Genomic DNA, 24,475 nt, shown 5'->3' on the forward strand with positions numbered 1-24,475 from the left:
ACAATCTCGGCTCACTGCAAGCTCTGCCTCCTGGGTTCTCGCCATTCTCCTACCTCAGCCTCCCCAGTAGCTGGGACTACAGGTGCCCGCCACCACGCCTGGCTAAGTTTTTGTATTTTTAGTAGAGTCATGGTTTCACCATGTTAGCCAGGATGATCTCAATCTCCTGACCTCATGATCTGCCCGCTTTGGCCTCCCAAAGTGCTAGGATTACAGGTGTGAGCCTCTGCATCTGGCCTTGGAAATAATTTTTGCTACTGTGACTGTAAATACCAGAAGTTTGATATTAAGACATTCTCTCTTGGGCAGTGCATCGATAACTGCTGCCAATGTTGCATCTGTGGTTTTTTTTTTGAATTTACTCTCATAGTTGACCAACTCTCCTAATTGATACATGCTAAAATCTAATCTGCATCATTATGGTTTTGCTTAGCTGCAGTGATGCATCCTGATCTAGTACTTGTTGATCTTTGACTGCCTTCACAGTTAAATTATATTTCACTTGTTTCTGAGCTTATTATAACTATGAAGTGTTCGTGCCAATTTTTTCTTGGCTGGTTTCTACCAAAATAAGTGACATAATTAGTCATTGCTGAACACTGTTAGGAATGGATTTGTTAATGATCTGTTTATGCTGTTTTTATCCTTGTATTGGACCCTTCCCATCCCCGGCCCATTTTTTTCTTGGTCTTTAGTCATAATGTGATACCGATTTCAAGTAGCTCAGAACATTTTAAAATTTTTCTTTTGCACATGTTACCTAAGGCAATTTTAAATACTTTATATCAAGAGATATGTAATTGAATTTATAATAGCTGCCATTTTAATGAGCCTGTCCTGTGTTCTAGGTATAGTCCTAGATGTTTAGCTGCACCTTCCCTAAGATTCCCCAGTTTTGCAAGTTAGACTCTTTAATTCCCATGTTATAAATGAGGCTGACGTTGAGAGAGGGTAAGTGACTTGCCCATTGTCTAAAAGACAGTAAAATTGTGAGGCCGGGATTCGTACCAGGTCTCCTTTGTTCACCCTCTCCTCCTGCTACTATTAGCAGCTAAACTGAGGCTTCCAGTCCTTGAAAATCCTCTGTCGTGTACTCCAGAGTTCAGCGAAAGACCTGTGTGGATCCTTGGATTAGAACAGGATTTTGTGTGTTTCCTCTAGATGTTACTGGGGTTTCCACAGTCACTTCAGCAGAGAAGCAGAGCACTTATACCACACCTTGGAGTCCTCCTACCAGAAAGCCCTGCAGTCCCACCTGAAGAACTCAGACAGCATAGTGTCTCTGCCTCAGTCAGACCGCTCGTCTTCCAGCTCTCAAGAGAGTCTAAAGTAAGGGATTCATCTTTGCTTATCATTCTCGTGAGAATTTGTGTTTCAAAGTTTGTCGCATGAGAACACAAATTCTAGCTATGTTTTTACATGTGTGCTTGTTACAACACCCCCTTACTTCAGGTAGATCCTGGTGCAAAGTAAGATACCACCACGGAGTGGTAAGAAATAGGTTGCTTTGGTCTCTACCATACTATTTTTCAGTTAAATTTATATGGCAGTCCTAGAATACAGTTTTAGAGTAACATAAGTGAATTATGGAGTAGTGTGAACTATATACACCAGTGCTTCAGAGAGTCTTCTCAGAGGATGTAAGTGTGAACCTGGAGACAAGTTTGGAAATGGAGGGCGTTCAAACTCCATGAATTAATATATTGTCATCTCTGCTCTGTGTTTGATTTCTGTCTGTAGTGACTATTTCACTCTCTGTGTTTGAAATAATTCTTCATCGTAATAATTTCCTGTTGTAGTTTGTATTTGTATTAATTCGGATAAAGTACGTGTAATAAATAGTATACATCTTTACTTTTAGTCGTCCGCTGTCTGCCAAAAGAAGTCCTACTGGAAGTACCACATCTAGAGGTGAGACTGACAGCCGCGGAGAAGGCCTGTGCTCGGCTCTGGTGGTCTGTACGTGCAGCTGCGAGAGGCTGCCCAGGCACGGGAGGCCGGCAGCCTGCTCTCAGTTCCTTCTTAGGCTTGAACATAGCCTGCTGTGCCCTGCTCTGACTCTCCGGCAGAGCTCCGCTTTGTCAGGGCCACTCACTGCTGAGGACAACATTGACGGGGTGACTTAGGAATGAAGCTCTGTGACCTTTTCTCCCCACCTCCCCTGCATGTTGACACTGCCACAAACTGCACCTCCTGTCTCTGATCCTTTGATGAGACAGTGAAGACATCTTGGTGGCATTTTGAGCAGCAGCAGCAGTGTGGTGGTGGTTGGTGGTGGGAGAGTGGCGTGTTCCAGAAGGAGGAGGGTGTCTAGGTAAGAGGGCGTGGCGCAGTTACGTCATTTCATGAGGAGACTCCATAGACGTGAGCATTTTTTCCTTATCTCACTTCTTCATAGCAAGCAGAAACATGGTCCGTTTCCTTGGGGTTTATAGTCTTCGATAACAAGAAAACAAATGTAATTGATACATTACAGTTGAGGTCACTTTTAGTTTCCTTCAGCATTGCCTGAACTCTCTTCTGGGACCAGGAAAAACTGTTGGTCAGTTTTTTATGCTCCAACATTTGTTAAAACGTGGTATTTGTTTTCAGGAAAGCAAAACAACATCAAACTTTAGCAGTGTATTTTCAAAATTCTATGTAGTCCTTATTCATATTTCCTCCTTTATCACTAAAGCTTCTACAGTTAGTACCAAATCTGTGTCAACGACTGGGTCCCTCCAGCGATCTCGAAGTGATATTGATGTGAATGCAGCAGCCAGTGCCAAATCCAAAGTCTCCTCATCTGCGGGCACGACGCCTTTCAGCTCTGCAGCGGCTTTGCCTCCAGGGTCATACGCATCCTTAGGTAACCACACCACTGTCACCCTTTCCCTCCTGCACTGCTCTGCGAGAGATGACTCTTACCTCTTAGCAAAATACAAAAACCCATGATTGAGGCAAGTCTCACTGTTGCAGGGCTACTGTTTAAGTAGCTTTGTGCGCTTGCTGCTGATCAGCCAGCTACCCTTGTTGAGTGTCCCTTTCTTTGGTGCATCATCCGTTTTAGTGATGAGTAAGTACACAGTACATGCGTGCTCGGAGGGTGGGTGGCACTGAGCACATCCTTTGCTCAACTCTTCCTCCTCCTCCGTGGCAAGCCCAGCCACCTCCCATATTGTCAAAGCTAAGTTTTTTCCACCTCTGACTCTGGTGGGAGCAGAGCCAGCAGGTTCAGTGAGGAATTCACCAAAGGTAGTGTAGTTAGGTATTTCTCAATTTGAGAATATAACCAGAGCTGGCAGGGATCATTGGATTGGGTTGTGGGGAATGGCAGGAGGAATCTGAAGGAATGTGATGAGCTCATGAATCAGCATAATCCTGTCTGTGCAAACGAGTGTTGTCCTTCCATGTATCACGTTGGGAGGAGCATGCCTTCTGAGGATTGCCCAAAAATGTTTTTAAAAAATTACTTTCAAAATTTTTACTATCTCACATAGTGACAAATCAGCTACTCATATTTTTCAGCAAATGCTTAACACGTACTATGTGTCAGGCTAATTGTTTGTTTCGTTTTGTTTTTGTAAGAGCCAATTCATCCAAAGTCAGAATCTAAGGATTTAGCTGGATTGGTTCTAGTGTAGATTTTACGGAAATGAACAAAATTTAAACTTCCTGAAATATTGTGGTGGAGTTACTCATGTAACTTTCAAACAAATTCCGGAGTCAGTTCTAAAACTAATGTTCAGAAAACGTTTTCAACGTTGGAAGTACAGTGAACAAATAGCATTCAGAGAAGATTTTAGGGTCTGCCATTTATTAGCTCTGTGACCTGGAGCAGGCCGTGGAATCTGTAAGTCTATTTTCCATACCTGCAGATTACTTGTAATAATAGCCACCTAACTCATATATGAGGCAAAACAAAATTATATAAAGATTCTTTATAAACTATTGTCCTGTAAGGTGGAAGACAGTGTGATTGTGATAGGAACATTATTAATTTGAAAGATATGTGTTCTGGAACATCTGCTCAGTCAGTCTTGTTTTTATGGAAATACCTCATACACACATGACAATTGAGAAGAAACAATGTCATTAAGAACTCTCTTTTTTAAATGGTTTTAACTATTCCAACATTATGTTATGTAACCATTGAGAAAAGAAAGGAGAAGTAACAACTCTTCCCTCCTACGCTGAATTAGTTCTGTTAATTTTAGTTTAGTTTTTCAGTACTTACCTATGCTTTAGTATATTAGATCCACCTTTAGTATTTGTAATTAGTGTTTGTTTCATTGCTGGAAAAAGTGAGTAAAAATCAGCCATTAAAATACTCAGTGTTTTTGTTTTTCTGTCTGTATTTGGAGTGTTTGAATATGACTGGTATAGACTTCCCCCAGTGCTAGTAAAAGCCCTCACATCTTTTGGTATGATAATATGGAACTGACCCTTCAGAAGCACTGATGGTAAGTTTTCAGTCAAGTATTAACTTCTTCAAAGAACGAGACTGGAGTATTCAAATTCTCTGTTTCCTGAGAATTCTACCTCAATTTCCCTTATTTTGTCCCCAAACGAAAACACCAAAAAATTGAAATATAACACAATCCTACTGAGAATTTGTTACAGTTGCTACTTAGGTTGACACATGACATCTTTGCAAAAGTGTAGCATTAAAGCTGATGATCCTTTTCCAAACTTCTAGAGTCCAGACACATGAGGGAAGACATGGAGTACATAGGCCTGGACTCAGGTACCATGCTCGACAGCTTTCGCTGCTGGACGTGTAGTTGGGATAGGCATTGCTAGAGCAAGCTTCTCTGAGCTTCTTACTTGGCTCTGCCCTTTGGGTAACTCTTCAGTATTTTATCTTCTAGTTCCTCCTCTCTGCCCTGTTCTGCTGGTACTTTCTTCCAAGAAAAAGGAACTCTTAAGAGGATTAGAGTTGGCTAAAACAAAAAACAATCTTTCTTTCAACTGTGGCACTACCCTGGGTTGCCCTTCTATGTTTTATTTTCCAAAGGCAAAAAAAACATTATGCTATGTCAAGCTAATTTCAATACAAGGCACACTTACTTGCTTCAGACTCTCCTTTGCTGTTGAACTTGTTTCCCTTTTAATTTTGTTTTAAATTGTACTTTTGCTTTTTTAGTAGCTAATAACATTTGGCTTTTTAATTTTTTGAATGTTACTAACTGTTCCCTGTTATCCCTTCCCTTGTTTTTTAATTTGCTTAAAGATGGTACTACCACTAAAGCGGAGGGTAAGCGGTTTGTTTCTGTGATTGAGGTGTGTCTCACTTTCTCTGGTCCTCTGTTCTCACCGAGTGTTGCCCAGTACCCACTTGTCCTCACCAAGGTCCCTGCATGAGATGTTGCACGCTGTCCCTCCTCCTCTCTTTTCATTCTGTCTCCATTGGGTTTTTGCCCTACCTCTACCTAAGTTCTCCTTCCCTTTCCTGTTCAGTCTTTGTTCTTGTGAATTTTAGCACTAAAGTATGCTGTGCGTGGTTTTTCATGCTGAGTCCACACTCTGGGGAGGAGCGTCGATGTCACACTGTGTGCTGCTGTCCTCATGGACTGCCTGTCTTGGGTTTTATTACTCCTGAAGCACTACCTTAGCTTTTGTTTCCTTTTCTTTCCTTTTGTGCTTTTGTGGGCCTCTCAGGATTTGCCTTTCCTGTTTTGAAAGTAAATTTCAATGTCAATTATTCAGACTAAAGGCTGGTAAACGTTTTCTAACAGGTAATTTAAAGAAATTAAAAAAATTTTTTTCTCTCCTCTAAAGGTACTACTGACTTACATGATGCTATTTTTTATTTGTCTCATGGACACACGCCCCATTCATTTATTTACTCTCATTCATCCCCTCATCAACCATGTATTAAATGCCTTCCATGTGCCGTGTTTTGTATTATACACCAAGGATATAACAATGCTGAAAGAAATAGGCATATCCAAATCCACTTTATTTTCTTTTTTATGCCATTCTCAAGAAGCTCTTCCTATTTTTGCATTACCTTTAGAATTTTAGACATAGTTTTTTTAGTCTCTGCAGGTTTTTGATAAGTGCATGTAAGACAATATTATTCCTTTGCTAGATAGAACGCGTGATAATGCTTTAAGTAATTGAAATTTAGAGGAACAGTCTCTGCCTAAATAGAGGCTTAGACCCACCAACCTTCAGGATAATTACTTAACAATTAGGCAGAGCTAGTTCATTTTCGTATATTATTTAGTCGCCCCAAAGGGCTAGCAGGCAAAGTTGGCTGGGTTTAGCTTGATGTGTGCAGCTCAGTTCCTTTAATCCATGTGTTACTTTCTAAGGACTCATAAAGGAAAGAGAGGAATGGATTTTTTTTTTTTTTAAGGTGAACATGGTCCCAAGATCAGTCTTTCTTAAATGTATCACATCGTGAGAATTACTTGGATACTTACTAAAATAAATACTCTTAGCTCCTTCCCCCTGAAGATGCTGATTAAGTTTGGAAGGAACCAGAGAATCTGAATTTCTACTCAGCCTCATTGGTGGTTCTTAGGGTTGGACAAGTTTGTAAAACAAAAAATTTCCAGAATTAAATAAAGACAAGAAACCTCTGTGCTGATGAGCACGTCATGTCTGACAGCAGAAGGCAGAGGCTGGTGTGATTGAAAAGCTGGTTGATAATTTTCTTCATTTCTTAAGCTGATATGGGTAATTTTATGTGTCTCCTCCCCAAAGAAACAGTCCTGAGTGTTTTCTCAGCCTTGCCGGGAGGGGAGTAGGAGAGTGGAAGAGAATAATGTAGATGAAATGGAAAGCAAAGACACTACATGGGAAATTATATGTTTTTCCAGAATGTCCTGATTTCCATGCCTATGTAACAGAATTGAAATCAGCCTGTTGTTCCACCCAGCCCTAGAAGTTTTTAACCTTTTTTTTTTTTTTTTCCCCATCAGTTCCACAGTCCTGTGTAAGGTCAGAATTGCCGCCTCAGTTATTGTACAGGAGACTAACTCTCTGGTTTTCCTTCTGCTGGGAGAAATTGCTTTTCTAGAGAGCTCAGACTCCAACAATAGAGACCTTTGCTGGAGAAGCACAGAGAGTGTCAGTGTTTGTGTACTGGGGCTGCACAGGCTGTGCCAACACCTGGCTAGTCAAGGCCTAGAGAGACCCGTGAGTCTGAACACTTCTAGGTTGTCATTGTTCTGTTGGTTTCAGCAGTGAGACTGAGAGAGCCTGTTCTGTTTAGAAACGCCACAGTGGTTTTTTAGGTAAAGTCTGCAGGAAATGTCACTTGGTGCCTTTTCAATATGAGTTTTCCACCTGCATTTTTGGAACCATTATGGGCCTTTTAAAAATTTATTAATAAGTCTCTTAAATATTTCATAATCTAGCTTATGAGACAAGATGATTTTAAAACAGTTGTATGCTCTAAATTAAAAACTTACAGGGTGGGTGCAGTGGCTCACCCCTGTAATCCCAGCAGTTTGGGAGGCCAAGCAGGTGGATCACCTGAGGTCAGGAGTTCGAGACCAGCTTGACCAACATGGTGAAACCCGGTCTCTACTAAGAATACAAAAATTAGCCAGATGTGGTGGCATGCGCCTCTAGTCCCAGCTACTCAAAAGGCTGAAACAGGCCAGGCACAGTGGCTCATGCCTGTAATCCCAGCACTTTGGGAGGCCGAGGCGGGTGGATCACAAGGTCAGGAGATCGAGACCATGCTGACTAACACGGTGAAACCCCGTCTCTACTAAAAATACAAAAAATAAGCTGGGCATGGTGGTGGGCGCCTGTAGTCCCAGCTACTAGGGAGGCTGAGGCAGGAGAATGACGTGAACCCTGGAGGCGGGCCTTGCAGTGAGACGGGATCATGCCACTGCACTCCAGCCTGGGAGACGGAGCCAGACTCTGTCTCAAAACAAAACAAAACAAAAGGCTGAAACAGGAGAATTGCTTGAACTCAGGAGGCAGAAGTTGCAGTGAGTGGAGATCATGCCACCGCATTCCAGCCTGGGCAACGGAGCAAGACTCCGTCTCAAAAAAAAGAAAGAAATTTAGGCAGTACATTTGAGTTTATTGGCAATTTTATTACTATAGTAATTGAGAAAAATATATGTTCCTTAGGAGCTATTCATTGTCTACATCAAGGAATCCTAACACGGCTAATTAGAAAAATACTTTTTGTAAAGAACAAAAAACTCAACTTCTGGATGAAAGTTTATTTTTAGGTTATTGTCTTCAGTATATTATGTTCAGTAATTTTGGAGATTTTGATGAGGGAAACATAATGTCTTTTATGTTGCACATGAGGAAGTTTATGATTAGATTGTCATATGGTAAATGAATGCATTCTCATACTTTTTAAAAAAGCTATTATGCTTAGGAAAAGCATTCATATTTTTCCCCAAATAAGTAACTTTAAATGAAAAGTTACAGTGCTTGGAATGGCCTGTGGGACTGACAACCATTGTTTGTTTTGGGGAATAATCATGTTTATTAAAATGTTGTCAAAAGCCGTATCAACTTAACTTTCGGTGTTTTTAATTAAGATTACACAATAAAAACCATATAGCCTTGTCTTCAGGAAAAAGAACTTAGATTTTAGTACAGTTTTACAGGGAAATAAAATGTAAAAAATTATCCAAGAACTGTAAATTTTAGGTAATTGGTCTTTTTATACAATGGGAAAAGTACGCATGTCTATATATTGAAGTAAAAGGGTGTTAAGCCTCTTTAAAATTTTTAAAATATGAAGGAATTTTTTTTTTTTTTAAGGCAGGGTCTCATCTGTCACCCAGGCTCTGGAGTGCAGTGGTGCTATCACAGTTCACTGCACCCTTGACCTGCCAGGCTCAAGTGATCCTCCTGCCTCAGCTCCCTACCCTGCCCGTCAGAGGTGGGGAGCTGGGACTGCAGGCATGCACCACCATACCTGCCTGGCTAATTTTTTAATTCTTTTGTACAGATGGGGTCTCCCTATGTTGCCTAGTCTGGTCTTAAACTCCTGGGCTCAAGTCATCCTCCTACCTCAACCTCCCAAAGTGCTGGGATTACAGGTGTAAGCCACCATGCCTGGCAGGAAATTATTCTTTTGGGGAGAATAGTCATAGGTAGCGAATTTAGAAATGATCGAGTTCCTCGGTTTTGGTTCTATGAAAGATGTCAGTGTATGAGTAAAGGCTGGTTTAATTATGCCCCCAAGCAGTGAAATGTGCAACAGATAGGTATGCCAACACGTCCCAGTGTGATGAGAACGGAGACTTACTTTGAAGACCTTTTAATTTTATAATCTGTAATCTGGGAATTTGCTGAAACATTTGAAACACGCAGGGAACAGAAAAACCCTGGTGACATGAGGCTATTTAGTGGTTTTTCATTTGCCTAACAAGGAAATAGGGAAACCAGGCCCACAAACTACACTTGGTACACAGGCTGAATTTCTCCTGGTTTGGAGTCTTTTCTAGAAGGAATGGCAATGTGAGTGAAAAAGAATCCTTAGGAGCAGTATTTAAAAGTCATGAGATGAGTGATCTTTCTTTATTCCATGAAAGTTGAAGGCTTTGGGAGCTGCTGTGGCTCAGGCGGGTTGCCCTGGGACTCGAGGAGGCGAGGCTACACGTTCGAGGCCAACCTGGTCAACACTGATTAAAAAAAAAAGAAAAAGAAAGTCGAAGGCTTTGCGCTCCTCTTACAAGTCTTTGTTTTCCTCTGAGTCTGGCTTTGCTCTGGTTAGGTTTGTTTATTGTTGTGTATCTTGTTCATCCCTCCCTCCAAAATTCTTTTTGCCATACAGTTCTTTACCTCTTTTTTTTTTTTCTGTTACTTGTGCTGACTTTTTTTCTTCCTTCACATCTATCTGCTTGTCTCTGTTACTTAATAGATCATAATACAGAACTGAAGTTTGTTGCTTTATTTTTATTTATTTATCTGTATTTTGAGATAGGGTGTCACTCTGTCACCTAAGTTAGAGTACAATGTCATGATCATGGCTCACTGCAGCCTCGACTTCCCAGCCTCAAGTGATCCTCCCACCTCAGCCTTCCAAGTTGCTGGGACTACAGGTGTGCAACACCATGCCTTGCTAATTTTTTGTATTTTTTTGTAGAGATAGGATTTCACCATGTTGCCCAGGCTGGTCTCGAACTCCTGGAATCAAGTGACCCTCCCTCCTTGGCCTCCCAAAGTGCTGGAATTGCAGGCGTGAGCCACTGCGCCCAGCCTGCTTGTTTCATTTATTGAAACTTTTTTCCCCTAATTACCACAGAGCATTTTATATCATCTTTTAAAAACGTACACAGGTACTCATAGTAATATTACCAAATCAACAGACTGAAAACAAAACAAAATGAAACAAAAGACACCTCTTCCTATAAAATAAATATATATCTGAGTTTTACACAACAGAGACCCTTTAAGCTGCATAGCTGTGTTCCCAAAAAAGTAAGGAAATGTTCAAAACCAAGAGGTTCACAGACTGGAGTGACAAGCTTGAAGTGATTTTTAAGGCTGTCCCTGAGGGCTCAGTTATTGATGTGAATAGCTAGACACACAGATCACAAGACCTTGAGTTGACCCAAGGTGAAGATTGAGAGTTGGCATTAAGCATTGACAAGGGGCTATATATCCATGACAAGATGGACAAGTGAGAAAAACAAAACAACACAAAAACTCCTCTTTATCTTCAAATTGATATGATGTCTGTCTTGACTTTGCCTTAGACAGAGGGGGGAAAAAAAACCCTAATCTTTTTTCATAATTTGTAACTAAGCTGTCTACTCACACAAGTTGTGGTTTTAAATTTACTTCACTTGTGGTCTTTGGAAGACTCCAAGCTAATGAACTAAAGTAGTTTGTGTTTATAGCCCCCAAGGGTGCTTGCCAGGAACAAACATTAAACTTCTGTAGCGGAAGCGGCTGTCAAATCTAATTCCTCGGGTTTCCTGCAGATGGAAATCAGCGAAGTAAAAGTTCATATGCTGAGTTATATCCATTATGAGTAAGAGGCAGCAGAGAAAAAGAATAAAAACAGAATGTACCCTTAAGGACTTAAGGATCTGTTACAAAATGTAAAATAAGTGTTTAAAAGAAATAAGAAACTTGTATTTTTTAAGGATATATACAACTTAGTAGCCAGAATAATCCTCCCAATTGAGAATATATTACTGTTCTAGAGTAAAAACAGTGAATCCACACAGCTTCAAACCTAAGCGTGACAGGAGCCTTGGTGCGTCAGGGCTAATGCTGGCCGTCACCCTAAACTCCTTGGGCATTTGATGTGATGATTGTGCAGAACAGAAAGGACAGAAAGCCCAAGCCCACTTAAGACCTGCATCGTCATTGGTGAACAAAAAGTTAACTCTACTAAACTGAAAAGAGCAACGGAGAAATTTGCCCATCTTAACTCTGGTACTGGTTAGAGGGGGAAAGTAATCTCCCTCGAGAATGCACAACCAAAATCTTGATGCAGGATTCTGGTCAGAATTTACATTACCTTTGTAGTCTGAAAAACCCAAATACATAAATCATTTTAAGTTCACTGTAGATTACTTCTGTCCACAGGACACAAACAAAATCAGAGATCTTCTTTGGAGTAATTCAGCTTTAATCTAGATCTTAAAGAATTTCCATAAATTTCCAAGAAGAGTAATCATTTCATTGTCTTAACAGTTAAAGAAATAAAGTGAAATTTTAGAAAGGGAGTAAGAGGCTGTCAAGAATGACCAAGCAGATTTTGAAAAAGAACAAATGGAACTTCTAGAAATGAAAATATAATAAATTTTTAAAATAAACTGGTCGGGCACAGTGACTCACACCTGTAATCTTAGGAATTTTGGAGGCCGAGGCAGGAGGATTGCTTGAGCCTGGCCAATATAGTGAGACCCCATGTCTACCAAAAAAATTTTTTTTACAGTTAACCAGGCATGGTGGTGCACACGTGTAGCCCCAGATACTTGTGAGGCTGGGGCAGGGGGATCCCTTGAGCACAGAAGGTTGAGGCTGTAGTGAGCCATGATCATAACCGCTGTACTACAGTCAGGACAACAGAGCAAGACTCTGTCTGAAAAAAATAAAAATAAAAAACTGCATGGGTAAATTGAGCAGTAGAATCAGTGTAACTGAAGAGAGAACTCATGAATTAAGAAAGTTAGGAAGAAATTATCCAGACTATAGTACAGAGTTAGAAAATATGACAAAGTTGTTAAGTTACATGCAAGATAGTAAAGAAATTTAACATGTCTAATGGGAGTTTAAGAAGAAGAGGGAGAATGGGGCACAGACAATATTTGAAGAGATGATGGTTGGGAATTTTTCATAATTGGTGAAAGACACGAAAGCCAGGCACAGTGGCTCACGCCTGTAATCTCAGCACTTTGGGAGGCTGAGGTAGGGCTCTCCATGTTGCCCAGGCTGGTCTCGAACTCCTGGCCTCAAGTAATCCACCTTCCTCAGCCTCCCAAAGTGCTGTGCTTACAGATGTGAGCCACTGCAACCAGCAAAATTTCAGTTTTTGAAAATACTGATAAAGTAGGCAAACTTTTGAAAAATGACGAAATACAGAAAAGGTACAAATTAACTGTTAAGAATAATAAATTAGGCATAAATGTGCATCAGTAGAGTTTTAAAGGTAATAGGAAGCCAGGTACAATGGCTCATGCCTATAATCCCAGCACTTCGGGAAGCCAAGGTGAGAGGATTGCTTGAGGCCAGTTTGAGACCAGCCTGGGCAACATAGTGAGACCCCCGTCTCCACAGAAAATTCATAAATTAGTTTGTCGTGGTGACATGCACCTGTAGTCCCAGCTGCTCCCAGCTACTAGAAGGCTAAGGTGGGAGGACAGCTTGAACCTGGGAAGTGAGGCATCAGTGAGCTGTGATCACTAGCCTAGGCAGCAGAGCTAGACTCTGTCTCAAAGAAAACATAATAATAATTTTTAAAAATTAAGGTAATAAGATAAATTCAATTCAAAAACAAATTGCACAAATTTCAAGAAAACCCAAAACTGTTTTCTTCAAAGAAATGAGCCATGTGAGTGGTTTTAAGACTGCTCATTAAACAATTTGAATCAGTAGTTAAATTTGTTGCCCTATTCCCGCCCTGCCAAAATAAACAATAAAAATGGAAAAGATACTCTAAATTCCTGCCATGCTCAGATGGTTCCACACGCAAGTATCAAACATTGGATAATTGCATTGTCAGTTTATCAGTGGAGATGCAAAAAAACATAATAAAAACAGGTAATTCCAAGCTTACGTAAACTCAGAGCAAAGGAAAAGAGGGAGTACTTCCCTCACTGGCTTTATGCAGCTAGTATGACCAGAGCACATACAAACATTGTGTATGTGAGTGTATATGTCATGACCATGTAGGTTCAGCCCAAGTTTAAGTTTTCTTCTTTTCTTTTTGAGACAGAGTCTCACTTTGTTGCCTAGGCTAGAGTGCAGTGGCACGATTTTGGCTCACTGCAACCTTTGCCTCCCAGGTTCAAGCAATTCTCGTGCCTCAGCCTTCAAAGTAGCTGGCATTAGAGGCCTGCACCACCATGCCCGACTGATTTTTTGTATTTTTAGTACAGATGGGGTTTCGCCATGTTGGCCAGGCTGGTCTCAAACTCTTGTCCTCAAGGGATCTGCCCACCTCAGCCTCCCAAAGTGCTGGAATTACAGGCGTGAGCTGCTGCGCCTGGCCTAATACTTTAAAATTTATTAATGTAGTTCAAATTCAGGAGAAAAACCCTCTTATCTCAAAAGATCAAAACATCAAAAAATTCAAACGTTTGTGATAAAAATTCTTGGCAACTAGGCACAGAAATGAATTTCCTTTTCTTTCTTTTCTTTTTCAGACAGTTTTTTGCTCTTTTGCCCAGGCTGGAGTACAGTGGCACAATCTCAGCTGACTGCAACCTCCGCCCCGGGTTCAAGAGATTCTCCTGCCTCAGCCTTCGGAGTAGCTGGGATTACAGGCGTATGCCACCACGCCTGGCTAATTTTTGCATTTTTAGTAGAAACGGGGTTTCTCCACATTGGCCAGGCAGGTCTCACACTCCTGACCTCAGGTGATCCAGTCCCCTCAGCCTCCCGAAGTGCTGGGATTACAGGTGTGAACCACTGCACAAGGCCAAATTTTCTTAACCTGTTGACAGATACACTTTCTGTGAAATTTCAGAAATTCTTTTAAAAAATCTTGTTTGAGTCAACAGTGCTTACCCTCACTGCTTCTATTTTGTATTGTATTACATGACCAAGATACCACAATAAAGGCAAAGAAGTAAAAGTGAATTATTTCAGGGGAATAAGCTGATGAGTTATTTGTGAGTTTTATTCTATTTAGATAACCCCAAATCTGTATACAAATTAGTAGAATTAATAAAAGTTTAGCAGAATCCTAGTGTGTTAGGATCAAAATATAACGATTCCATTCTTACCTGCCAAGAACAGACAATATAATTTAATAAAATATAAAAATAAAGCAACTTTAAACAAGTCTATAAAAATTGAGTAAGAACTTTGAAAAAATGATCAAACTTTACCAAAAGGCATCGAAAAAGTTAAACATAGAAGATATAATGAATGAGAAGACCAGTGTTATAAAGCTTTTCCCCTTAACCCAGACTTTCGCATAATGCCAGTCAGCATTTCAACAGGTATTATTGTGTCTGCACGTACATATGGAAGAGAGCAAAGGGCTTAGGAAAAGGTGAATTTACTTGTCCTGCCAATTAGCAGGATGTCCTTTTAAAAAAAGCTCATCACAGGCAGGTGCAGTGGCTCCCGCCCATAATCCCAGAACTTTAGGAGGCCAGGGCGGGTGGATCACTTGAGGTCAGGAATTGAAGACCAGCCTAGCCAACATGGTCAGATCCTGTCTGTACTAAAAATACAAAAATTAGCCAGGTGTGGTGGTGTGTGCCTGTGATCCCAGCTACTGGGGAGGCTGAGGCAGGAGAATCGCTTGATCCCAGGAGGCAGAGGTTGCAGTAAGCCAAGATCACATACCACTGCACTCCAGCATGGGCAACAGAAAGAGACTCTGCCTCATATATTAATTAATTAGTTAATAAAAAGCTAATCACAGTATTGTGATGTCATGTAGGTATGAACACATTGACTAGAAGGTTGAGAAACCCAGACACACACAAGTGCTGCTTGATAAACAATGAAGGTGGCATTTTAATCAGTAAGAAAGCTGTTAAGTAAATTTATTTCAACATTAGTTAGTTATATGGAAAAAATAAAGTATATCCGCTCTTATCCATACGTACATAAGTGACTCTTCCAGTAAAATATTAGCAAAATAGTATGCTTTAGAAAAATACAGACCTTGTGTTATAATTTTAAAACTTTCTAAATATGTAAAACAAAACCACATAGTTATTGGTTGTGAAGACATGTATTTACAAAAAAAAAAAAAAAAAGGGAATGCTGAACACTGCGTTTAGGTTCATGTTACCAAATGGTGGGGGAAAGTAGAATACAAGAGGGTTAGCAAAGAGAGTTTGTATTTTTTAAGCTAAATAAGTATACATGTCCATTTAAAAAGTCTTTGTGACCTAAATATTTTATAATGAGTTTAAGAATTTAAATTCAGTTGGTTTTTCATGTTCACTTTGCCTTTGTGACTGCCTTGATTTAGCTCGGTGACTTCCTTAGGAAAGTCAAAGGTCATCACTCATAGCCTTGCCAGCCAGCCAGGCAGGCACAGGTATCTAGACCAGTAGTGTCACATTGGACAAATTGATTTATTTCCCTGTTTCTCGGTTTTCTCATCTGTAAAATGGGAGTAATTACTTTATGTGCTGTGAGGATTCTGAATTGACTCATATATAGTTGTTAGTAAATGGTATAGCTTTTCACTTCTGTATAGATTCTAGAGTTTGTGTATAAGTTTTTCCTTAAACTGTTATTAAAAGTCATTGATTCTTAACTACTTTTACTATTTTTTTAATGCCAGCTTTCTTTCATTGCTCTTTACCTTCCTTTCTTGAACCTTTTTCAAGCTTTAGGATTTGCTTTCTGCGTTACTTCTCTGTAAGCTTTTTTGCTTGCGGGGGTGGAATTGATTTTGAACAACATAAAAAGCCAGTGGGAGTTCAAGTTGGTTGTGGTTTTCCCATTGAATTATGACTGGAGAGGCATTTTGTGCTCTCTGGAAACCAAAAAGGCCCATTTTTTTTTTTTTTAAGTTTAATCGCTACTCATACTAGTCTGATCACTAATGATTTTGTGTTTCTGAATTCATTTTCAGTTTTATGTCTTCATGGTTCAATAATTGCTGTAATTTTTTCATAACTGCCTACAGCATTGAATTATCTTTGGGCCATCATTTCTCTTGGTACTCCTAATACTGATTCTTTTTAGCTGTATCTCTCTCTTTAGCTTTATCTTTTCTTTATCTTAGAAACTTACTGACATACATGCTTTAAAAATAGAAGTTTAATGCTACATATCAAAAACACGTTTATTCACTGGGGAGCTATCGCTTCTATGATGGCTGAGTTAAGAAGGTAGACTTTTTTGTTTTGGGTTTGTTTTTTGTTTTTTTTTTTTTTTTTTGCATTACTCTTATTTTCTATAGTTTTTTGTTTTTTTTTACAGTGACAGCTAATATTTTCTGTTTTTGGAAATTTGCCAGATTCGTAGACCATAGAAAAGAAAATTTAATCTGGAAAAAATTATGGGAAATGTCCTCAAATGGATATCACTTCCTTGTCTGCAGAGATAACATACTAAGATAGTTGGAACCTATAAACAACTGCAGGTCCATGGCTCCATCTCAGGAGTTCCTGCTGTGTCCGTAGAACAGTTACGCGTGGATCATATGCACGTGTGTGTGCATTCTCACACAGGGGGACGTGGCAGACCTCATGTGGAGGATCTGCTCACACACGCCGTTGCTCCCCTGTAGTTGGCTGGTCAGTGCCTCTCTTCTGGGGCGTGGGTTCTTTTCTTGAGTAGGTGGCACTTACTGGAAATGTTGTGAAACACTCTTTTTGCTATGTCCTCCAGGTCGGATCCGCACAAGACGGCAAAGCTCTGGGAGTGCCACCAACGTCGCCTCTACACCTGATAACCGGGGCCGCAGTCGCGCTAAAGTGGTTTCACAGTCCCAGCGTAAGAAACATATTTTATGGTCTTGCTTACCTCAGTTTTATTCAACAGCTCATTCTGCGGTTGAACATTTTACAATCTTTATATTGACTTCAGAGGGAAAAACACATTTTTTGTGGCTCTAAGATACTGTGAGTATTCTTACTGTTTGTTGGGTAAGCTTAAAAAATGAAACATTCCAGGCATACATTTGTCTCCTGTCCAGGTGATTTACATTTTCGTATTGTTAAACATTAAACATTAAAATGTAGTTTTTCTCCCTCCTTTGAAGCCTGTCAAATTGTAACTTAACCTGTTCTGTGACTCATTTTTGCATTGATAAGGAATCCTTCTGATGTAATTTTAGAACGGTACCTTGGGCAGAAAACTATTAATGCTATGTTCTTTCCAGTGGTAAATAAGTAAATCCATTGAAAGCTCTCCCCCTTTAATTCTGTGCTCTAACATTTGCAGCCCACACCTCTCTTCCTGCCATGTGGGCTCTTGCTTTGCCTAGCTGCTTCCATGATTGCGTCTCTGTATATGTGAAGTCAGTTGGTTTGTTAGCCTTAGCCATGAAAGCAGCCACAGCTGGAATGAATTTATTCTGGCCACTCTTCAGATCCTCCCTTGGTGTCTCACTTTCCAGCCACACATAAACTTTAAGGGGCCCGCTTCCCCCGTGTGCATGTCGAGTAGAGCTGGGTAGCAGAGTGCTCCTGGGCAAGGTGAGCATGGGAAGGAAGTCTTCCTGTCCCCAGGAGCTGCATGTGGTCCCACAGCATAGCACTCACTAGCTGACATTTGTCTGCCTCCTTTGTGACCCAAGGAACTATCTGTCTGTTGTAGAGAGTGCTCAGTCTGCACCAAACTTTAAGAGCTGTCTTAGTATAGAGAATGGCCTTGCTTAACACCTTCTGAATTTAAATTCTTTCCCTTTGATAACTGCAGTCCTCATGTTATATAATTTCTGCAAAGAAAGCAGAAGATCACTTATAGTGCTGCCTTTGGTGAGGCTACAGAACCTTCCTGTGGCCTAGGTTGTATTGTGTAGTGTGATACACTACAAGCATGGGCTTCAGTGTCAGACAAAACTGGGTTTGCATCCTGGTTCCAGTGTGATGTTGGGTGAGTCTTTTAACCTTTGTGAGCCATTGTTTCATTGTCTGTAAATTGAGTGATAACAATTCCCACCCGCATGGGGTTTTCATGAGGATTTAATGAGCATTAGGAGCTTAGCATGTGATAGACAGTAAATGGACACAAGCTTTATAGTCATAATTGCTTCAGATCAGCAGACTCCCATCCTAGCTGAAGTTGAGCGTCCTTGATCCCTGTCTACTTCAGTAGGTTTAGGAAATAAGGCTAGGAATGGATTTACATGATAAGGGATGCAGTTGAAGATAGATTGAGTCCATTAAGACCAAGAATGCTCTCCTTACTGTAGAACTTAAACTGAGTTTTCATTCAGATCCAGGGTGCAAGTGTAGTCCGGAAGTGTCTATCTTGGGAACAACTTCTTGGCTCTGGTTATTCTGTTGAACCCTAGTGATGCCTGGAGACACAAAAGGTTATTTGACTCATACATATGGGTCAAATTTTACTGCAAAGGAATTGTTGACAAAAAGTGTTCAAATCTCAGAACCTAGGTCGATATAATGAAATTAAACCAAATAAAAAATGTCTAAGAGTGTAACTATGCAGTGTTACTTCCCTCTGTGGAGGCTGAGGGTTGAACAGTATTTTACGTGTTTCATTCTAATGCTGTTTATCAGCATTGGGGTCTTTGGGATTCCCTGCCCCAGCTAGGTCAATGCTGTAGTTTTCTCTCTTATATTGTAGGTTTTAGGAATGTGTGGGTTACCTTGGCAGGTGGTGAAGATTACACTTCCTTCTCTAATAGTGGTTAGGGTGATAATACAGCTTTAATTTTTCAGTCTTATAAAAATACTGTACCTAGCCTTGGGGCTCCCCTTTTAAAACTCCTTAGTTTTACTTCACTCACCAAATTATACTCAGGAAGAGTGACCACACTAGCCAGTGATCAAGCCTGTACTTTCAACTTATGCATGTAAATTAAAAGTTTAAACAATTAATAAGTGGTAAATATAAGCATATATATCACAAATGTAGATATACTAGTATTCATAGTCCTGATTTAATACTAAGTAGGCTTCATTAATATTAGATTTAGGGCCCTTAATAATTGCCATATTTTAAATATTTGAGGTTTAGGGGAAGTCAGGACAGGTGAAACTAGTTAACAGCAGTTTCAGTTAGTTGATGTTTATTGAGCACTTACTATGTGGTAAGCACTTTTGAAGATGGTAGTGATACACAGATGAGTACGTTACAATCACTTCCCTCAGGTTGCTTAAAGCTAGAAAGCAGATATGAGCCTCGCACATTGTAGGTTTAAAAGTGTTTTATGAACAGATCTGAAATAAATGCTAATGTAGAATGACAAAGATAAACATAAGTACAAAAATAGGAGGAACAAGTCCTAGGAAATATAGCTGTTTTGCTAATGTATTTGTGAACAAAGACCTTTGTGTTGTGTTGCATGCTGACCTTCTGTATTGTGTTATTGTCTTTTAATCCACTTTTTGCCTGTCCTTTGGTCTGCTCTCATAATCAAGGATCCAGATCTGCTAATCCTGCTGGTGGTAAGCCGTTTCTCTTCTTGCCTTTTTGTTGTTGTTGTTGGCATTCTGCCCGACCCCATGCTCCCTGCACAATATTAATTTCTCTCTTTATTGTAAGCTTAGTTAATCTTTCTGCATTTTTCTTTGTGTTCAAATTCTAGAGTTTGAAATGGATTTCTTTCCCCTTTATACATAGTTTAATAGTTTATTAGTATGCTCAAATTTAATGGGTGAGATTAGTAGGTCCTGAGACAAATTCTTCATTGGTTTTTATAATGATTTTTCACTTCAATTTGTAGTTAAATCATTATAAACTATTAATTTTTGCGAGTATTCACCTAAGTGTTTCATTTGAATGATGGTGGTTTTGATTTATATAATACTTATTTTTAAATAATATATATTTAAAATAAACACACATATAAATTTACAGGTAAGTGTTGCTTCAAATGTTTTCTTCCTCTGGGTCATTCTATTCTAGTACATAAAAAATGTATCCTTTATATTTTAGAATTGTATTGCCTTCTCTACTTAGGGAGGTAATCTATCAATGCAAATGATTGCCATTTGAGTGTATTGGTGTGATGCTTAAAATTTTGTTGTTTTCTCTAAGAGAGAATTATGTCCCACAAGAAATAGTAATATATGTATCTAGCTACTTATCTATTAATAAAAATTATCAGCCATATTATTTGTTTTCAATTTCCAGTTTTATTGCATACTTCTCAGAGATTGTGCTCCATGTTATTTCTACTTTTGTAGACTTTTTTTTTGAGATTTACTTTGAGGCTTAATACATGATTTTTGTTTTTAATATTCATGTGCGGAAAGGTAAAAAGAATGTGTGTTCTATTTGTTGGGATATATATGTGTATGTGGGAAGTGTGTGTTTGTATACATACATGTATACACACAGACACAATTTTGACTGCTCTGTCAATTTCTGTGAGGTATATAGTTTTTCAGTAGTATTAGTCTTTCCATGAGGTCTTTCGGTAGGTGTGACTTTTTCCATTTCTCCCTGTACTTTTATCATTTTTTAGTTTTATATTTCAAAGCTGTGTTGTTTGCAGCATAAAGGTTCGTGATTATTGTATCTTCATGGACAATTATTCTTTCATAAATATTAAATATCCTTCTTTGTCTTTTTTAAATGTTGTGTTTTATTCTATTTGTTTTTGTTTGTGGTGTATTGTTTGACTCTTAAAAATACCAGGCAGCTGAATTTCATTTTATTTTACTTTGCATTTTCTTTTCTTTTCTTTTTTCTTTTTTTTTTTTTTTAAAGATACAGGGTCTTGCTCTGTTGCCCGGTCTGAAGTGCAGTGGTGTGCTCATGGCTCACTTCAGCCTTGACCTCCTGGGCTCAAGTGATCCTCCCACCTCAGTCTCCTGAGTAGCTGGGACTAGAGGCATGTGCCACCATGCCTGGCAAATTTTTAAAAATTTTTGGCGAAATGGGGTCTCCCTGTTGTTGCCCACACTGGTCTCAAACTCCTGGGCTCAAGTGATCCTCCCACCTTGGCCTCCCAAAGTGCTGGGACTACAGACATGAGCCACCAGCCCAGGCTTGTTTTAATCTCTTTTAAATAGATGAATTAGTCCTGCCACATTTGTTATGATTAACTAATATATTTGAACTTCTATCTTATTTTGTGATTTTTATTTACCAGGTTTCTGGTTATTTTATCCCCCTACTCCCTTTTATATCATTTGTCAGATTAATAGAATTTTCTTGGATCTATTTTCTGTAGCTAATGCTTAAGAAAATTGTTATAGTTCTACTTCTGCTCTTCTAGCAGTGACACCTAAAATTTTTAACATAATCAGCTCTTACAGAATAAAAAAACCAGAACAAGAATAAACACCTTTGTAGTATTTGTAGATATTTACTGTGGAATAAGGAGGCTATTCTACCAGTAATTCTTCTAAGTATATTCTTTTATGATATTCAGTTGTCTTTTATGCTCCTACATTTTAAAAAATTACCACCAAATAAAAATTTATTTTTATATAAAATTCTGTATTTTAGCCAAATTAATGTGTAAAACCTGGCTTTTGAAAGTATTATAGTTTATTCCTACATTTACATCTATTATTCATTGTCATTTTGCTTCACTTTTAGCTGGCAGCCGGTCAAGTTCCCCAGGAAAATTGTTGGGAAGTGGTTATGGTGGACTTGCTGGGGGCTCCTCACGAGGCCCACCTGTGACACCGTCCTCAGAAAAGCGAAGCAAGATTCCCAGGAGCCAGGGATGTAGCCGGGAAACAAGTCCAAACCGAATAGGATTAGGTAAGGATTCTCAAAGATCTTGGAAAACCATTCCCAGCTTGGTCATAGTTTTGATTATAAGCTAATGACTATGTCTAATGTAGGAAATATAGATCTATTTTTTGAACTGAGGATGTCACTTTGCCTGGGTGTGCTTTATACAGATTTTGGCATATTGAGGTTTCAGTTAGAAAAATATGTGGGACTTAACCATTCAAATTGATGGGAAGGAATTATGTCATTATAGGCTTTTGTATTTTGCAGTCATTGTACCAAGCACTGGAATTGGGGAAATAGGGTGTTTCCCCCACAACTAGAAGCAGTGTTGCTTTTCATTTTCCTTTTACTGATTAGCACTAAGTAGACATTAACCTACATGAATTTTTCAAAAACAACATTTAGGGTCCACATTTATTTTAATTCTGATCTTCTCTAATTGGTGAAACTTATGGTTAAAAAATATGTATAGTTACTTTTGACATAGATTTGTTTAAGCATGCAAGCTAGGAATTGATTCAAACCAATATATAATATTTATTTTTGTGTTACTTAGCTTCTTTGTAATAGTGTATAGAATCATGTGAATTACTCTCAGTAGCTTAAATATATTTTATTCCATTAAAATCTAATTCATATACTACCTTTTTAAATATAAAATTTAGAAGTCTTTGTGATATAATACAAAAAATCTAAATTAATACTCTATGACTTCTTTACTTCCTAAGGGTAAAATGTATTAATGTAAAATCAGACTACTGTATTCTTACATTGTGTTGGCTTATCTTTCTCATTTATTCATTTATCTCATCAACAGTGTTTACTGTGATGTACCAGGCACTTTGTTAGACCTGAGAATTAGAAGATACATGGCATAGATTTAGATTTTGACTTCAAAAAGCTTGATATCTGTTGGGGAGAGGTGGAAATGTAAGACAGTAAGACAAATACTATGATGGGGTGCTCCCCATAATCAAAACTATGACCTAAAAAAGGGGTATCTTAGACCCTTGGCCACCCCAGATTTCCTGCTAGGGGAGGCTGCCCAGTGTAGGTTCTGGTTTCATGAAGTACAAGATGGGATTGGTCCAGGTGGGGAGAGGAGGGAAAGGTTTCCAGAGGAGAGAGAAGCATCTGCAGAAGCAGTCAGGCAAGAGGCAGCCATACGTCATTCATTTGGCTACTGTACCGAAAGTCAGAGTGGGTGGGAGTTGGGGGCAGAGACTGGTAGAGTCCAGCTCATGAAAGTCTTTGAAGGCCACCTTAGCTACGAGAAGGCAGGAGAAGATATTTAAGAATGGATAAGGTTTGATTTGAAATCCTATTTCCAAAGCAAGTAGAAAGTATTTCATGGTTTTAGTAATTCTCTATGATGCCAGCTTTTTACTGGCATTGCATAGTGTGGTCTCTTAGCTGACAAGTTATTTGATTGGCGATGTGGATACAACAATAGAAAAGGGCACAGCTGGAATATCTGAATTTTATGTCTGATGCTGTAACGTATTTATGTTTGGAAAATGCATTTGATTTTAAATCTAGGTGTTACGTTTTAGCTGTCTTTTTCCATAGTTAATTGTTTAAGTTTATAGGATGTCTGTCTGCAATCCATGTTAGTTTTATACATTGAAAGATTCTTTTCTGTTTTGAGATTTTTTTCTTTTTATATTATTGAAGATGCCAATTTAATCTTCTTCTGAAAACTGGGAGATAACCCAACTTCATTTATCTAACGTAATTCTAATGTGTTCCATGATTTTAACTAAGAGGTTTGTGTTGTGTGTAGTTGAAAAGACAATATTTTATACGTTTTTAAAACAGGTATTATGGAGCATCAGTAGGAACTTAAGAGAAGCCTGTTCCCTTCCAAAGAGTTATTTGAACCTTTATTTGAAGAAAGTTACTTCCTTGATGCTAAAGGGATCAGTTATGTGTGGAGCTTTGAGGTCATATTAAGGAAGATATTTTCTTTAAATTTCCACACATTGTGAGAATATATGCTTATAAAGAAATATATATGGATAAAATGTATTTTCATTTTTTTCCTGTGGTATTGCTTAGAAATTCCGTTTAATAGGGTGGCAGACATAATAGCATTATTCAGTAATAGATTATATATTACTATTATCGTTTAGTATATACTGGATATATGCCTATGTTTCTTAACATTTGACTCATTGTATAGCAATTTTCAATATAATTGTTGAAAAAAAGAGGAGGAACATCTTTTAGGAATATTTTCTATAATTCCCAAACCAACGAATTCAACAGTTTTAATGATAGCTAAACTAGGTTTGGAATTTGCACTGAGAATTAATTGTAGTTATCTACAAATTGTGTTTGGTTCACCTATGCCTCTTTTTGTTTGAAATGATACTTCTTAACAAAATTTTCTTTTTTCATTTGTTTTAAAACTAATGCCAAGGATCTTCTTTGGCATTTAAATTTTCTTAAGCAAAACAGCCTGCAATTCCTGTTGAATATTCAAGAAGCAAAATATATCCCTGCTACTCTCTTTTTT

At 38.8% G+C, this 24,475-nt stretch overlaps 1 protein-coding gene across 27 annotated transcripts in view; it reads left to right on the forward strand.

Moving 5' to 3' along the window:
- Nucleotides 1-24,475, forward strand: part of CLASP1 (cytoplasmic linker associated protein 1) — a 309,768-nt gene that overhangs the window by 200,634 nt on the left and 84,659 nt on the right. For 8 of the 27 annotated variants that reach the window (XR_012421051.1, XM_065525361.1, XM_074008817.1 and 5 more), the window contains exons 17-22: nt 1,162-1,329; nt 1,862-1,911; nt 2,678-2,848; nt 16,963-17,067; nt 19,683-19,709; nt 21,814-21,981. Coding sequence is in view for 25 of the 27 variants with exons in the window: in XM_065525361.1 (XP_065381433.1) it covers nt 1,162-1,329; nt 1,862-1,911; nt 2,678-2,848; nt 16,963-17,067; nt 19,683-19,709; nt 21,814-21,981 (689 nt within the window). In the remaining 2 variants the exon portion in view is untranslated. Of the gene's footprint in view, nt 1-1,161; nt 1,330-1,861; nt 1,912-2,677; nt 2,849-4,678; nt 4,727-5,212; nt 5,237-16,962; nt 17,068-19,682; nt 19,710-21,813; nt 21,982-24,475 lie in introns of all 27 variants that reach the window. The other 19 variants (XM_045366937.2, XM_074008818.1, XM_065525359.1 and 16 more) reach the window with 5 other exon arrangements.

The sequence above is a fragment of the Macaca fascicularis genome, chromosome 12 (assembly GCF_037993035.2).
Source record: "Macaca fascicularis isolate 582-1 chromosome 12, T2T-MFA8v1.1".
NCBI classification, from domain to species: Eukaryota; Metazoa; Chordata; class Mammalia; order Primates; family Cercopithecidae; genus Macaca; species Macaca fascicularis.